This window comes from Rhinatrema bivittatum, chromosome 13 (assembly GCF_901001135.1).
Source record: "Rhinatrema bivittatum chromosome 13, aRhiBiv1.1, whole genome shotgun sequence".
Taxonomy (NCBI): Eukaryota; Metazoa; Chordata; class Amphibia; order Gymnophiona; family Rhinatrematidae; genus Rhinatrema; species Rhinatrema bivittatum.
Genome location: NC_042627.1, coordinates 79,293,342 through 79,308,172, shown reverse-complemented (window position 1 = coordinate 79,308,172; position 14,831 = coordinate 79,293,342). Strand labels below are relative to the sequence as shown.

The 14,831-nt window shown below is 46.1% G+C and overlaps 1 protein-coding gene across 6 annotated transcripts in view; it reads left to right on the top strand.

Annotated features, from left to right (window-relative positions):
• MEGF11 (multiple EGF like domains 11) overlaps positions 1–14,831 on the top strand; it is a 410,516-nt gene that overhangs the window by 369,812 nt on the left and 25,873 nt on the right. For 4 of the 6 annotated variants that reach the window (XM_029575259.1, XM_029575262.1, XM_029575261.1 and 1 more), the window contains one exon: positions 14,364–14,420. The exons of the other annotated variants lie outside the window; for them this stretch is intronic. In XM_029575259.1, the coding sequence (XP_029431119.1) occupies positions 14,364–14,420 (57 nt within the window). The remainder of the gene's footprint in view (positions 1–14,363; positions 14,421–14,831) is intronic. 6 annotated transcript variants of the gene reach the window in all.

Here is a 14,831-nt window from a genome sequence, read left to right as displayed (position 1 = left end):
TCAGGCTTATCCTAGTTTTGTGTTGATGAGGTCGTAGAAAAGCTTTCATTCTGACAACTCGCCCATGTACATCATTGCAGGCCCGGCGTGACTGGGTGTGGATACCATGCATTTGCACGGGGGTCACACCTGGGGGCTGCGGCAACAGGAGATGCCACAGAGACGCCAGCAGAGTCAAACCTGCAGGCAAATGAAAATAAGGAGATCCCGTGCCACCCCAGTGTTCCCTGTAATCTGTGGCGTGTGCACCCACGCGCAACTTATCCCACAGGCATGAACAGCTTCAGCTCCAAAATCCCTCCCCCTAAGAGAAGGAAGGCCAGCGGGCTGTGGTGGGGCTCATCCTACCAGGCTCTAAGAGAACAGGAAGCCATGTCTGTCTGTGTGAGAGCTTATGTATGTGTGTATGTCTGTGTCTGAGCCTGTGTGTATGTGTGTGACAGCCTGTATGCATGTGTGTTGCTGTGTGAGTGCTTATGTGTATCTGTTTGACAGCCTATATGCTTGTGTGTGTGTCTGTCAGTGCCTGCATGCATGTGTATGTATGTGTGTGCGTCTGTGTGAGAGTCTGTGTATGTGTATATGTGTGTTGGTGCGACTGTGAGAGCCTCTGTATCACTTACAGGCTCTCACAGGCATGTGCACACACATTGTGTGTCTGTGAGGAAGAGAAAGCCTGTGTATGTGAGTGAGAGGGAGTATGTGTAAGAGCACAGTCATGTATATGAGGAAGAGAATGTGTGAGAGAATTAATGTGTTGTTGTGTGTGTGAGAGAGAAGATGAAGTTGTACAGCCCTACCTCCCCGAATCCATGTCAATCTCAGGGTGACTGGAAATTAAAAGATCCCAGCTACGGGGAGCAGGAGATTTTTTTTAATCCTTATTATTTTTGATTATTAGGTGTAATATGATGTTTTTGCTGTTTCGAAATATTTTGTGTTTTTGGAAAATATTAAAACATTTTTCATAAGAACATAAGAAATTGCCATGCTGGGTCAGACCAAGGGTCCATCAAGCCCAGCATCCTGTTTCCAACAGAGACCAAACCAGGCCACAAGAACCTGGCAATTACCCAAAACTAAGAAGATCCCATGCTACTGATGCAATTAATAGCAGTGGCTATTCCCTAAGTAAACTTGATTAATAGCCGTTAATGGACTTCTCCTCCAAGAACTTATCCAAACCTTTTTTGAACCCAGCTACACTAACTGCACTAACCACATCCTCTGGCAACAAATTCCAGAGCTTTATTGTGCATTGAGTGAAAAAGAATTTTCCCCGATTAGTCTTAAATGTGCTACTTGCTAACTTCATGGAATGCCCCCTAGTCCTTCTGTTATCCGAAAGTGTAAATAACCGATTCACATCTATTCATTCAAGACCTCTCATGGTCTTAAAGACCTCTATCATATCCCCCCTCAGCTGTCTCGTCTCCAAGCTGAACAGCCCTAACCTCTTCAGCCTCTCCTCATAGGGGAGCTGTTCCATCCCCTTTATCATTTTGGTTGCCCTTCTCTGTACCTTCTCCATCGCAACTATATCTTTTTTGAGATGCGGCAACCAGAATTGTACACAGTATTCCAGGTGCGGTCTCACCATGGAGCGATACAGAGGCATTATGACATTTTCTGTTTTATTAACCATTCCCTTCCTTTCTCAGTTATTAAATTTTTTAAACATTTTTAAAATATTTTATTGTTTGGGAAATTTTGGAAATTCTATTCATTAACTGCTTTGAATATTTATTCTTTTTATGAATATGATTTTACTATTAGTTTTATATTCCGTGAAGAATGGTATTGTTTCTGTTTTTCATTGCTGCTCTGCATACAGAGGCTGGCTTGTTGTGGGCTCCAGTTCAGTTCTTCTCAGCACATTTCTATTTATATTTTCTGGACTCTTTATTCTGTATTGGGTCAGGATCTGTCTGTGTTCTGCATGTGTGACCGAGGTGAGGTTTTTTGCTGGCAGGTAATTTCTGTGTAGGGATCTATAGCAGCCTGGCATGTTCTGTTTTCCTAATAGGAGGTGTATTGATGTTCTAGGGCCTGGTGCAATATGTGCAGTGTTGCCTTTTCATAGATAAGGTTGTTATTGTTTGAGTGCTGGCAGTTAGGTTTGTATGGGAGGTTTGCTATATTGTAATGGTAATTCCGTTTATTCATGGCTTTCTGAGGTGCCATTATAAATTCCATAGGAGCTCCAAGTGTCTTTTTTTGCAGGGTTTTCTGTTTGGCGCCCCAGCAGTGCAGGTAAATATAATTTGCATATTGTAAGTGATAATTTGCCTGAGAAGGCTGAACGTTTGAATGTGCTGTTTCATGTAAAATGCGTTAAAAGTACATCATTTAATTTTGTGAGGGTGTGGGAGTGGGAGGGGTCGTGTGTTCAAGGCTGTAAAGCTTCCTAGGGGATGTAATACTCTTCCCTTGGGGGGGGTCAGTTTTTACAAATATAGAGGGAGCTGGCCTTTATTTGATGGGCCCGGGACAGACACTGAATGAATCGGGGGGGGGGAACAGCACAGTAAGTGTTCGCACAGGGCAGCAAAAAAGCTAAGCCCCGGCCCTGGATCATTGTTGTGTTAAGCAATCCTGCACTGAGGACCGGCGGAGCACGACGTCACTGTCAGCTGAACTCTTGATCAGGTCATTTTCGGTGGGGTCTGTGAGCTCTGTTTTACAGATATTATCAGTTTTTGGGCAGTTCTATCAGAGAGTTTTCTTAGCCTTCCAGATCTTTTATTTATGGATAGAGATTTGATGGAGGATATTCACAGGATAATGTGAAAGGGGAGATGCGGCTGCTGCTGCTAGGGGATTTCAGTCTTCCAGATGTTGACTGGAACATCCCAGCTGCAGTGTTTCTAGAAGTAGGTAGGTCCCGGGTTCTCTGCAGGGAGAACTGCTCTGTCAACTGGTAATGGAGCCCACACGGGAGGGGGAGATACTGGACCTGGTGCTTCCCGGTAACGGAGCCCACACGGGAGGGGGAGATACTGGACCTGGTGCTTCCCGGTAATGGAGCCCACACAGGAGGGGGAGATACTGGACCTGGTGCTTCCCGGTAACGGAGCCCACACGGGAGGGGGAGATACTGGACCTGGTGCTTCCCGGTAACGGAGCCCACACGGGGAGGGGGGAGATACTGGACCTGGTGCTTCCCGGTAACGGAGCCCACACGGGAGGGGGAGATACTGGACCTGGTGCTTCCCGGTAACTGAGCCCACACGGGAGGGGGAGATACTGGACCTGGTGCTTCCCGGTAACTGAGCCCACACGGGAGGGGGAGATACTGGACCTGGTGCTTCCCGGTAACGGAGCCCACACGGGAGGGGGAGATGCTGGACCTGGTGCTTCCCAGCAGGGACAGTATTTCTGATGTTGTAGTGAATGACCATGTGAGAACCCGTGACCACCGGATAGTGCGGTTCAATATTAGGACGCACGACTTGAAGGTTCTTTCTAAAGCGAGGGTCCTAGATTTCAGGAAAACTAAACTTTCTCAAAATGGGGGAGCACCTCAAGGAGTCATTAGCTGGATGGGAAAATCTAGGGAAGTAGAAGGGCCGTGGGCAAAACTAAAAGGAGATGATATAAGGGCAACTCATCTTTTTGTTAGGAATGTAAATGGAAGAGGAAAAAGAAGCTGCTATGGCTTTCTAAAGAAGCAGCTGAAAAGATAAGAGCATAAATTACAAGAGATCTCAGAAAGAGGCAGACAGGCGACAACATCTGGGAAAACCAAGAGAAGCTGGAAAAGCAGTCAGGAATGCGAAAATTCAAATGGAAGAGAAGATAGCAAATGCAGTAAAACAGGAGGTCAAGACTTGTTTTTAGCTTTGTAAGTGACAGAAGGAAGTGCAAAAGTGGCCTTGTGAGACTCAGAGGTGAAGGGGAGGAATATGCAGAGGATGAGGAGGAAAAAGCAAAATTGCTTAACATATTTCTGTTTGGTGCTCACTGTGGATGGAGTCAGGCCAGAGGGAGGCTACTGAAATGGTCAGCGGTCTTCCTTCTAAAGCATAGGGGGAGAGACTTAAAGACTTGAACATGTACACCCTGGAGGGAAGGGGAGATAGGGGAGATATGAGAGGGACATTCAAAGGTTTCCATGCACAGGGGGTGAGCTCTTTCACTGGAAAGAAGGCTCTAGAACGAGGGGATCATGAGATGAGGGTGAAAGGGGGCAGACTCAGGAGTGATCTTAGGAAATATTTCTTTACAGAGAGGGTGGTAGATCCATGGAACAACCTCCAGTTGGAAGTGGTGGAGACAAAAACAGTATCTGACTTCCAGAAAGCCTGGGATAAACACAGGGGATCTCTGAGGAAGTGATGGGAATTATAATGATAATTTAATTGGACGGCTGGGCAGACTGACGGGCCATACGGTCTTTCTCTGCCTTTATGATTCTATCTCACAGAGACCGTCATGCACTGGCAAATTGGGCACTCATGTCCGTAGTCTGCTCAGACCTAACCAAGGTGGCTTAGCACTGTTTTTGCTGCCTGCAAACAGAATTCCCAGTGAATGTGACTTCTCAATAACAGAGGACACCCTGAGCCCTCACTGCTCCAGGCTGGTGCCAAACATGATGGAAGTTTTGGTGTTTTTGAAAATCGGTTTGCCTTTGCTGGGCTTTCAAGAATTTCCATGTGCTTGGCAAGCCTGAAAGCATTTTGGTGATCTTGCTACCACTCTGCCTACCTGCCATGCCCCACGTGTACCACCATATGAGGATCATGCTGCTGCTGCTAATCCTGCCTGCCTTGCCTATGATGTTATTGGAATGAAAGAAACACTTAGTACCAGCAAGCTAACAACAGAGAAAAAATAAGATACAAGGAGCAGTGTTTACCAAGCAATGTAGAAAAAACACCAGCTCAAATACATCACAGCCCCTAAACTTACACACCAGCAGGTTAGTTTGTTTGCTTAACATTTTCCAACTGGTTGGCATTATAGTTTTATTTGTTTTCTGCTCATTCCATCCTTCAAGGCAAATTATAAAAGCACATGCATAATAAAACCAAATAGTAACATAAATAAATATAAAAACAACTCATATATCAAGTACAACAAATAAAACACATGATCATAAATAAAAACAATAAAACAAAAAATCCCAAAGGTAATAAAAATAAGAAACAGAAAACAAACTAAAAAAGAACTGATATGGGCAACTGGGTTGAAATAATATTCAATCAACTCCAAATGCTTGCTTAAAAAGAAATGTCTCTAAGGCTTTCTTAGATAACATCACAGAGGTCTTCGCTGTGTAGATAGGGTATTCCTGCCATGGAGAATGCACATCTGTGAGCTTAAAAAAGATGGATAATTCGGTAAGAGGGCACTTCTAATAAGCCAGTGTTAGCTGAACATAATGTACGTGAGGGAGCATATATAATCCATAGGCTATGTCATTATTTGTGAGCAACTTGTGGATTATGGATGCAACTTTATATTTTATGCACCACTGAACAGGAAGCCAGGGAAGAGTGTACAACATGGGAGAGAGATGGATGTATAATTTAGAACCAGTAATAATTCTTGCTGCAGCATTTTGTATGCTTGGGAAGCTCTCAGTGAGATAGCAGGGAGCTCAATCAATACAGCGTTGCAGTAGTCCAGCCTTCTAAATACAAGCACTTATGGAAATTATCTGCATCTAAACAAGGCTTTAACTTGTGCAGTAACCGAAGCTTTAAAAAAGATGTCTTAACCCAAGCTTTCCAATGAGGTTTCAAAGATGAATCAGAGTCCAGGGTAACTGCTAGATTCCATGCAAAAGTGGAAACGGAGAGTGATCCCATCAAATTCCAGCGTGGATGGCATATCTGGGAGAGGGCGTCTGCTTCACACAACGAGTTCTGGTTTGTCAATATTAAGAGCCAAATAATTGTGTGAGATACCCAAGCCCTAAAGATGGAAAAAGCTTTTTGAGTGGTGGACTAAAAGGACAAAACTGGCATGAAAAATTGAACGTCATCCGCATAAAGTCTGAGGTTTGCACCCACATAGGCAAGGAGTTTACAGAGTGGAGACGCAGAAATATTGAACAAAGCGACTGCGAGGGCGGATCCTTGTGGAACACCAGTGGACAAATTGTGCAGTTCGAAACAGATCAGGGGCGGTTCTATCATGAGGCAGGGTGAGGCGGCTGCATCAGGTGGCAAACCTTGGAAGCGGAAAAAACGCCCCCACCCAAAAACAAACTCCTCTAGCAGCCGCTTCACCCTGCCACCAAAACAACAAAGGACCCATGCAGAAATAAAACACTTTCAGTAACTGTAGACAAGAATGATGAGGGATCAAGAGAAGGCGGTTTGACAGCTGCACTGTTTAGACAAGGTGGCTACAGTCCTTTAGCCAATGAGAAAGTAACAATTTTTGCTCTGTAAATACTGAGATCACCATTTGTGATAAAGCAGTGAGGCACTGAAGCAGTCAGTGGCTTCAGCCTTGAGATGATTGCTTGGATTTCAGTTAAAGATATTGGAGCAAAGAAATCCCAAAGTGATGAGAGAGGGTGACAGCCTGGCCTGTTCTCAGATTGCTGGCACTGGGAAGGTCTGGGGGGTTCTTTTGCTTTCTGCCTTGCTTCGTTCTCCTTTTCATACGTTCAACAAAGGATCAAGTCTTTTAATGATCCTCAGATGCACAGAGTATGTGTGAGGCCAGAGCAGTGACAAGTGCAACAGAATACAAAAACACAGGGCTTCCCTGACACTTTCATGTTACAAAATCTGCGCCCCTGTGATGGCGCACGTGATGGATCTTTAATGCAGGAAGAAAAGAAGGAACTTTGTCAACTTTCCTCCCCTCGCTCAGCATTTGCACGTTTTTGGTTCTTTGGTTTTCTGCCCTGCAGACTTTGCACTTTTGTTCTTCTGCTCCGTTATTTACCCTCAGTTACTGAGCTTCGTGAAGGCTGTTCTTGGTGCTCCCCGAGTACTGTTGTGATCATCACAGGTGTTAACTCATCCGTGCAGTAAACGTGATGGTGCAGATTTGTCCTCTCTGAGAAGATGTCCTAAGTCACTGTGGGCCGGTCTGAGCTGCTGCTATGGGCAACCAGGCTGTGCTCTCGAGTTCACCCTAAGGGAAACACCGTGAAGCTCGGGAAGTCCTAAAAAGATCCCAGCAGAGGCAGCCCAGGGCTGTCCCCTTCCCCAGGCCAGCGGGGTGTGGGGAAGCTGCAGAGGGAGGGACGTGGAAGGGACATCAGAAAGAGGGGGGAAAGCCCCGGGTAGTTAGAAATGCTTCTGACCGAGCTGGAAACCCAAAGGACAGAGTTGCCAACTGGACCCCGATTCCCCCGACAGGCTTGATCCAGCCTTCCATTCACCCCTTTGCATGCAGGGACTTGTAATTCTCATTTCCATTTTGAGAGGTGGTGGGGTTCCTGCTGTGGGGAATACAGGTCAGACACATCAGATGGATAGGCTGTGCTGGGCTCCTGCTACTGTGTATACAGGACAGACACATATGCTGTCACAGATGGGTAGATTGTGCGGGGCCCCTGTTACTGTGTATACAGGACAGACACATATGCTGTCACAGATGGGTAGGCTGTGCTGGGCTCCTGCTACTGTGTATACAGGGACAGACACATATGCTGTCACAGATGGGTAGACTGTGCGGGGCCCCTGTTACTGTGTATACAGGACAGACACATATGCTGTCACAGATGGGTAGATTGTGCTGGGCTCCTGTTACTGTGTATACAGGACAGACACATATGCTGTCACAAATGGGTAGGCTGTGCTGGGCTCCTGCTACTGTGTATACAGGACAGACACATGGTGTCACGGAAGGGTAGGCTGTGCTGGGCTCCTGTTACTGTGTATACAGGACAGACACATATGCTGTCACAGATGGGTAGGCTGTGCTGGGCTCCTGCTACTGTGTATACAGGACAGACACATGGTGTCACGGAAGGGTAGGCTGTGCTGGGCTCCTGCTACTGTGCATACAGAGCAGGCACTCATGGTGTTGCAGATAGAGAGGCGGTTCTATTAAACATTGCTAGTATTATGCAGTGATGTCTTACTCTCTTGCCATGGACTGTCTGTCTTGCAGTGGTATCCAGGTGAGTCTGTGCTTTCTGGCGGTCCTTCCAACATTTCCCTGTCATGAGCTCATGCTTTCTCTGAAGGTGCACAGCCTTTCCTGGGGACTCTGAGCTCTTTTAGTCCTTCTGGATCATGGAGCTTGTCTGCCTGAAGGCTGCTGCTAATCAAACGCTTTCATCATTTGGCGTCTAAGACCATTATTGTAAAATCAGGATTACAGACAGAAAAGCTTCAAATTTCCATTGGCTGATTTAAAAAGGCAACTTCTCCTAGAGCAGCCTGGCCTCGTGGAGTTTATGGTCTAAGCACAGGGAGATTTGGGATTTCTCAAGGTGCCACAGTGATCTAAGCCAGCGTTTCTTTGCTCTGTCTGTAAGGGGTATATTTTGCCTTTTTTCTATGCCCCACAGTGAGGCTGGACAAGGCACATTTATCCTTCTAAGGGTCTGCGCTCCTCTGCTTTCTTTTCATGTCAAGAGGGCTCAGCTTCGGTTGCACATGTTTAGAAGTACAAGAGGAGCCAGTCCACAAATAAATAGGAAATGCAGTCATTGACCGGAATCCTTCAGCCATTTTGTTTTCTATTTATCATAAACAAAAAATGAGATTTTATTTGCTTGGGAAGTTTCTGTTTTCTTTCTTCCTTTTTTATCTGTCGGTTGTTTAGAGCATTAACTTGTTGTCGTGCGTTTCAAACAGTTTGGTAAGAAAAGTCCTGACGGCGAGAGCTGCAGACGTCTGCCGTCCTGCTTTTGGAATTAGTAAAGCTCCTGTGCCAGTTACGTCCAGCTAACACCTTGGCTGACTGCTGGCAGTGGTAGGAGGTGGTGCTTTCGGCAGAGAGAATGTGACCCTGACGTGTTCCCTGCCACTGTCCTTCTGTCTGCTTGACCACATGGCGCTCTGTGCTAGGGATTGGCCAGATGAGCAGTAGCATAAGACTGAGCTGCCTTTCTGCTCCTCAGCAAGCAGGATTGCCTAGGTGGGCTCCATAGCTTCTAAAGGTCTCCTTTAACTCCTGAACTTCAGGCCGATGCAATATCAGCGCGCGTAAAATGGACGCTCGTGATTGAGTGCCTGCCCTCCTAACGCGCGCCCAGCCACCTCTCTTGGGAAAATTGTGCATCGGGTGGCCAGGAGAGAGGTGGCTGTCAGTGCGGGCTGGGAAACCGGACCTTGAGTGTGAGTGTCAGTTTCCCCCCGCTACCGGCACAAGATACATGTCTACCTTGCACACAACGATACTAAGTGGAGGAAGCACAGAAAGCAGGAATTTCTCTTTCTCCAGTGAGCCCTTGAGAGTGGCATATGTTTTACGCTAGTCCCGGGCTGGCGTAAAATTTGCCGCGCTGCTGCATTGTCCGTGCTGGAAATGTTTTTGCATCATGGGAATTAGCTAATAGCTTCTTCTACATGGAATTTACATGCATCGGAGGTTACAGATGCGCATCCAATCACGTGTTAAGCCATGTGCTGGCCGCAGTGCACGATATTGCACCAGCCTGATTTACTTTACTCGCGTGCTAAAACGGAGTTAATGCCCCTGTACTAAGCTTGTTTAGTTTATTTGAATTGATTTTGTTATTCCTCCTTGCTAAGTAAATCAAAGCAGTTCACAAATCAATAAAATGTATAAAACACAAAATACATATTGTAAAACTACATCTAATACATAAAAACAGCAAATAAATGAGAACATAGGAATATACATATAGAATTCATCAATTTACACTGCAGTAGGACTTAACCCCTTCTATGAGCTGGTTCCTCGAGCAGGAGGAGAACCAACCAAGTGGCCATCGCCTGGAAGCCCTCAAGGTCTTGGCTATGGACCTTGTCAGAGAGCACAGATCTCAAACCAGGTTCTCTTTTTGCTGCTCCAAGGATCTGCTGCATCTGTTAAAGCCCTGAAGGCTTAACTCAAGTTCTCTTAGTGCTGGAAATGTAACTCCTGGGCATAGTTCCCTCTAAGCTGAGTATGAGTGATCACTCACACATTTTGGAGCATCACTCACAGGTTTTACATGGTTGCTCACATACATTTTTCTTTGTGCTATATACAGAAATGCAACGCTAACAATGGTGCTCAAAAATTGTTGTTTAAAAAAATGTTGCTCACAGGAAAATAAGTTTGTGCACACTTAGTCACTCCTTGGAGAGAACATGGCTCCTGTGTCAGAGGTGGAGTAAAGTTAGCTCGTATTTCTGAGGCTAGTGCCCGTGTGATCCCAGACGTGGGGTTCCCAGGACCATGCAGCACCAGACGTGGGGTTCCCAGGACCATGCAGGACCACAGGCTGACCCCAGAACAGTGAGTTCACTTTACTCCATCTCTGACAGAACGTTAAACCTTCAGGGCTTTAAGCACCTCCCTGCCTTCATTAACATGAGAGGGCTAAGTAATTTGTGCATACATTTTTACTTCCATCTGCGCTAAAATCTTTATGAAGTTGTGAGTAAAGTTAGCTGTTTCAGCCTATTGGCTTCAGTTGCAAGCTAGCTAGCCTGTGAATTATTTTGTTGTATTGGGATTTATTGCCTGCCATTTTCAATAGAATATTCCCCCAGGGCAGAGGACACTCGGAGGTCAGCAGCGGCTTGACTGTTCTGGTCAGAAGATTTGTAGCAGTGTTTAGGGCACTCAGGTGCCAGGTAGCTTATTGTGGTCCATGTGGCAGAAGAACCAGGCTTTTCCTTGCTTCCTAACGGGGGAAGACTCGGGAAAGGTGGTGGATGCCTGGAGTGCCCTCCCGGAAGAGGTGGCGATGGACGTCCAAGGGGAGTGGGACAAACCCAGAGGCCAAAGGAGGGAAGGAAGAGAAGAGGCAACCTGTGGTAACTTAGGTGTAACATTTCTGCAGGGAGCAGCAGTGGATCACTCGGGTCATCTTCTGTTACTGGGCTCTACCTCTGCACATCACATGATTACAGGATCCACCTCGTCTTCTCTTGCTCCCCTTTCCCGATCCCATCTCTGGCCACGTCTTCCTTCCATCCCCCTCTCCTTGCCCTTGTCCTGCTTTGTGCACCAGACTCAGCAGATTGATGCTTGGGCGAGTGCTTTACATTAGGGCGTCTCGTGCATGTGCTCAGGTGAGGCAGGGCTTCAGGTCTCACAAAATCCAGATGTGCAGGCAATCAGGGGAAACCTCTTCCTTTCCATGGGTGGCTCTGATATCCTGCACCCAGTGACATGTTGAGTTTATTGCATTTTATTTTATCTACGTATGCATTGGGATTTATGCCCCACCTTTTTAGGCCAGAAAGGAGTAAGCCTGAAGGGTTTCCCCAGGAGCTCGGGGGGGATGCTCGAGCTGGTTTCAGGCCTGAGGACCCGGGGTGCCTCGCTGGCAGGCTGCATGAGAGAGGAAGGCGGTCAAAGGGATATAATTACAGAAAAAACTCTTCCCAGTAGGAAAAGTAATTAGGTTTCTGTCCTGTTGTAGCAGCATTGATTTTTCTTCTCAGCTCTCCTGCCCACCTTTGCAGTAAGAAGTGAACGTTAAATTGTTTTATTTCTTGCCCTAAAGCAGGCACCGTTTCACTTTTGTCTGGCATTTCGAGCTCCTTCTGCAGCCCCTCTCAGGTTTATCATACAAAGCGCCTGGGGCAGAGACAGCATCTTATCTGCAGAGGCAGGAGAGGGTGGCTGTAGGCTGATTACATTTGTGTCTAATTATAAAAGACTTGAAGGAGAGCATCTTTCACTCACCTGAACGCAGCTTTCGGATTGCAAGACTTTCCCCAATGCACAGCAAAAGCACGGGCAGCTTTCTACCTTCAGGGCCACAAGCAGGTTGGCTGTTTAGGATATTGACAATTAATATTCATGAGGTCTATTTCCATACGCTTTGGGGCGAATTTAAGTCACGTTAATTTGCATGAAAATGGTTTTCCTGTAAAGTAGACCTGTTTGCTGCTCCTGAGGGCCGGCACTGGCCCCATAAAGATAATTTTCCGAGCTGTTTTCCCCCTGTCTAGCAGGGGAGGCTCTGGACAGCCTTTACTTTTACTGGTAACAGCCTGTCTGACTTCCAGCTCAGACTTTAATGGTCACAATTACTTTTGAATATTCAGTACAGAGAGAAACTGGATGCTGCTGCTAAGACTGTGTTCTGCCTGCAGCTGGTCCCAAAAATTCCCCTCTCATTAGTCTTTTATACACATTAGAAAAAATCATTCCCTTCCCTCAATTTTTCCCCCTCCTATACATATTTAGCAGCTACAAAATGGCACTTGATTTTTTTTTAATATGTTTTTTGATTTAATTAGATTCTTTATAATTTATTAATCTTTTATTTCATTTTATTTCTATTATGAGATCTGTGTAATTTTTAATTATTTTTTACCTTTATGTGTTTCTACATTTATGTAAACCGCTTTGACTAAACTTTGTTTGTAAAAGCAGTATAGAAATACTTTAAAATAAATAAATAAATAAATACAGATCACATTTTTAGCTTTGTGTTCTATTTGAACTGTTCAGCAGCTGAAAGAAAAACCCAGGAGGTCTACATTGTGACAATCATTGGAGGGTCCCCTCAGGGTAGTGCCAGCTCAGCAAAACTGACCGTCAGTACAGGAAGCTATTCCACTCAATAAGTGTGAGCTGGGGGATTCTTCTCTGTGCTCACCAATAATCCAGGTGGGATAAGGTGATAACTAAGGTGGAGGCAGTGATGAGAAGTGGGACACATGGTCCATAGGAAGAGAGGTGCACAGCTCCATGACCCACAGCTAGAAAAGTGTGCAGTCTGACCAAACTCTACAGGAGCTGTAATGAGTGTGAGGTCCCTGGTCCTTCTCCTAACTCACATGAAATAAAAAAAAAAAAAATCACACCCAAGTTAACTGCAGTAAGGGTGACCAACTTATTGATGAGAATTTCTGACATGACCCAGCCTCACTAGAGTTCTAATATAGCCCCACTCCTAGCTCACAATATTCCCCATATTTATGCTTTTTAATAGTTTACAGAAAAGTATTATAAAATAAATGTAGGTATTTAAAAAAAACTGCACGTAATGTCTGATAATTTAAAAACAAGATATAGATAGAGACGCATAAGTCTGTCTGCTATCGTGTATGTTTGATGCCTTATAACGTGTGACTCCCTGTTATCATCCTTTCCCAGATATCTGGCCTTAAACCTTTCTGCACAGCTGGGACACATTCCAGACAAGCCACGAATTGCCTCTGGCCCACTTACCCCTAACACCGTCAAGCTGGAAGCATAGCTTGGCTATTCCTGAAAAGCCCTTCCAGGACCCCCCATGATCTCACAGAGGTGTGGGTGCAGCTCCATGCGGCCCTTCCAGCCCCATCTGTGACCAGTAAGAAGAGAGATGCACGGCCCCAGGGCTGACCCAATTTACCCTCGAGCGGCATTGCTGTCACTGGACTGCAATCAACCTTTTCAGCAAGGCTGAGCCCTATTGTGAGGGATGGGAGCTCATTATCATATCTGAGGCTTTTTTTCCCCGAAAGCTGCATCTTGATCTGTATTCTTGGGGAGGGCAGTTTTCCCCTACATCTATAGGCTTTCAGCTCAATTGGCACTGGTTCGTACTGGGCTTCGGTACCATGGGTCTTCCTTCACAAGTATCCCCCTTCCTCCCCGCTTATCCCATCCATTACAGTGATAGCCCTGGGCTAGGGAGCACAGAACCCATCCTCTTCCAGGACTCAGCACTTGTGCACCCGAGTCTGGCCACTAGGAGTCACCATCGTGTGATGACTGGGACTTCCCTCACCCCAGGACCTGTGACCTGGCAAGGCCCAAAACAGCAGGGGTCAGGAGTCACAACCAGTTCTCCTATGTGGCAGTGCACATGACTGCCTCCGGGCCAGCCTTTCAGAAATATTTCCTTTGACTGGAGCTGTCCACAGTGCTGACATAAGGCAGACTTTCTCCATTAACACTTAGTGGGAGTCTGTGCAACAAGACATGCCTCTCTGCATTGCTGCTTGTCCCTCAACGTGATATTTTTGTGCATATGCTAGAAAGGCTCTACAGTCATAGAACCAGCTCACTACCCTACACATTTTATTGTTTAAATCAGTTTCATATCCTCGCCTACAAAATATGGTGTTGGATATCTTTATTGTTTCTAAATAAAACCCAATTAGCTAAACTTCTGTGCGAGTATTCAGGAAGCTGGCATGATTTGGAGCAGCACTGAGGGGTGGCGTAGACAGTGCAGTGAGCAGAGGAAAGCATGTGCTGCCCAGTGAGGCTCTGCCACCAATATTCATACCTTTTCCATTGTATATCATTTTATGCAGGTGCTTGTGGGATGGATAGACGTCAGAACACATACATTATGGAAAAAGGCTTCAAAGGTAGAGTATGAACTGGCTGAAGGAGGGACAGTCCCATACCATATACAATTTATAGTGCCCAGAGCTCTGCACTCCCAGGAAATGCAACATTTCCTGCTGAGTGCATCCCTAAGGGAGGACTGTAAATGGACCCTAACCACTTACCAACGGTGTTTTATAATGCAGCATGGTTCAGCACGTTTGTGTTTTTATAGTGGGATGGGGGCGGTTGGCTGGATCATTTTCCTCCTGCTTCTTTGAGCTTCCAGCTCAGTAGGAACAAGCCTCTAGGTGCCTACAGCTTCATGAGCCTTCAGTCACCTCCACCCATACCTTCCCCTTCCCTATCCCCATCTAGCCTAATGACAATCCTCAGCCAGGATCCTCAGCCCCAGCCGGTGCAGGGAGCAGAAGCTGGGCTCAGGAACTGAA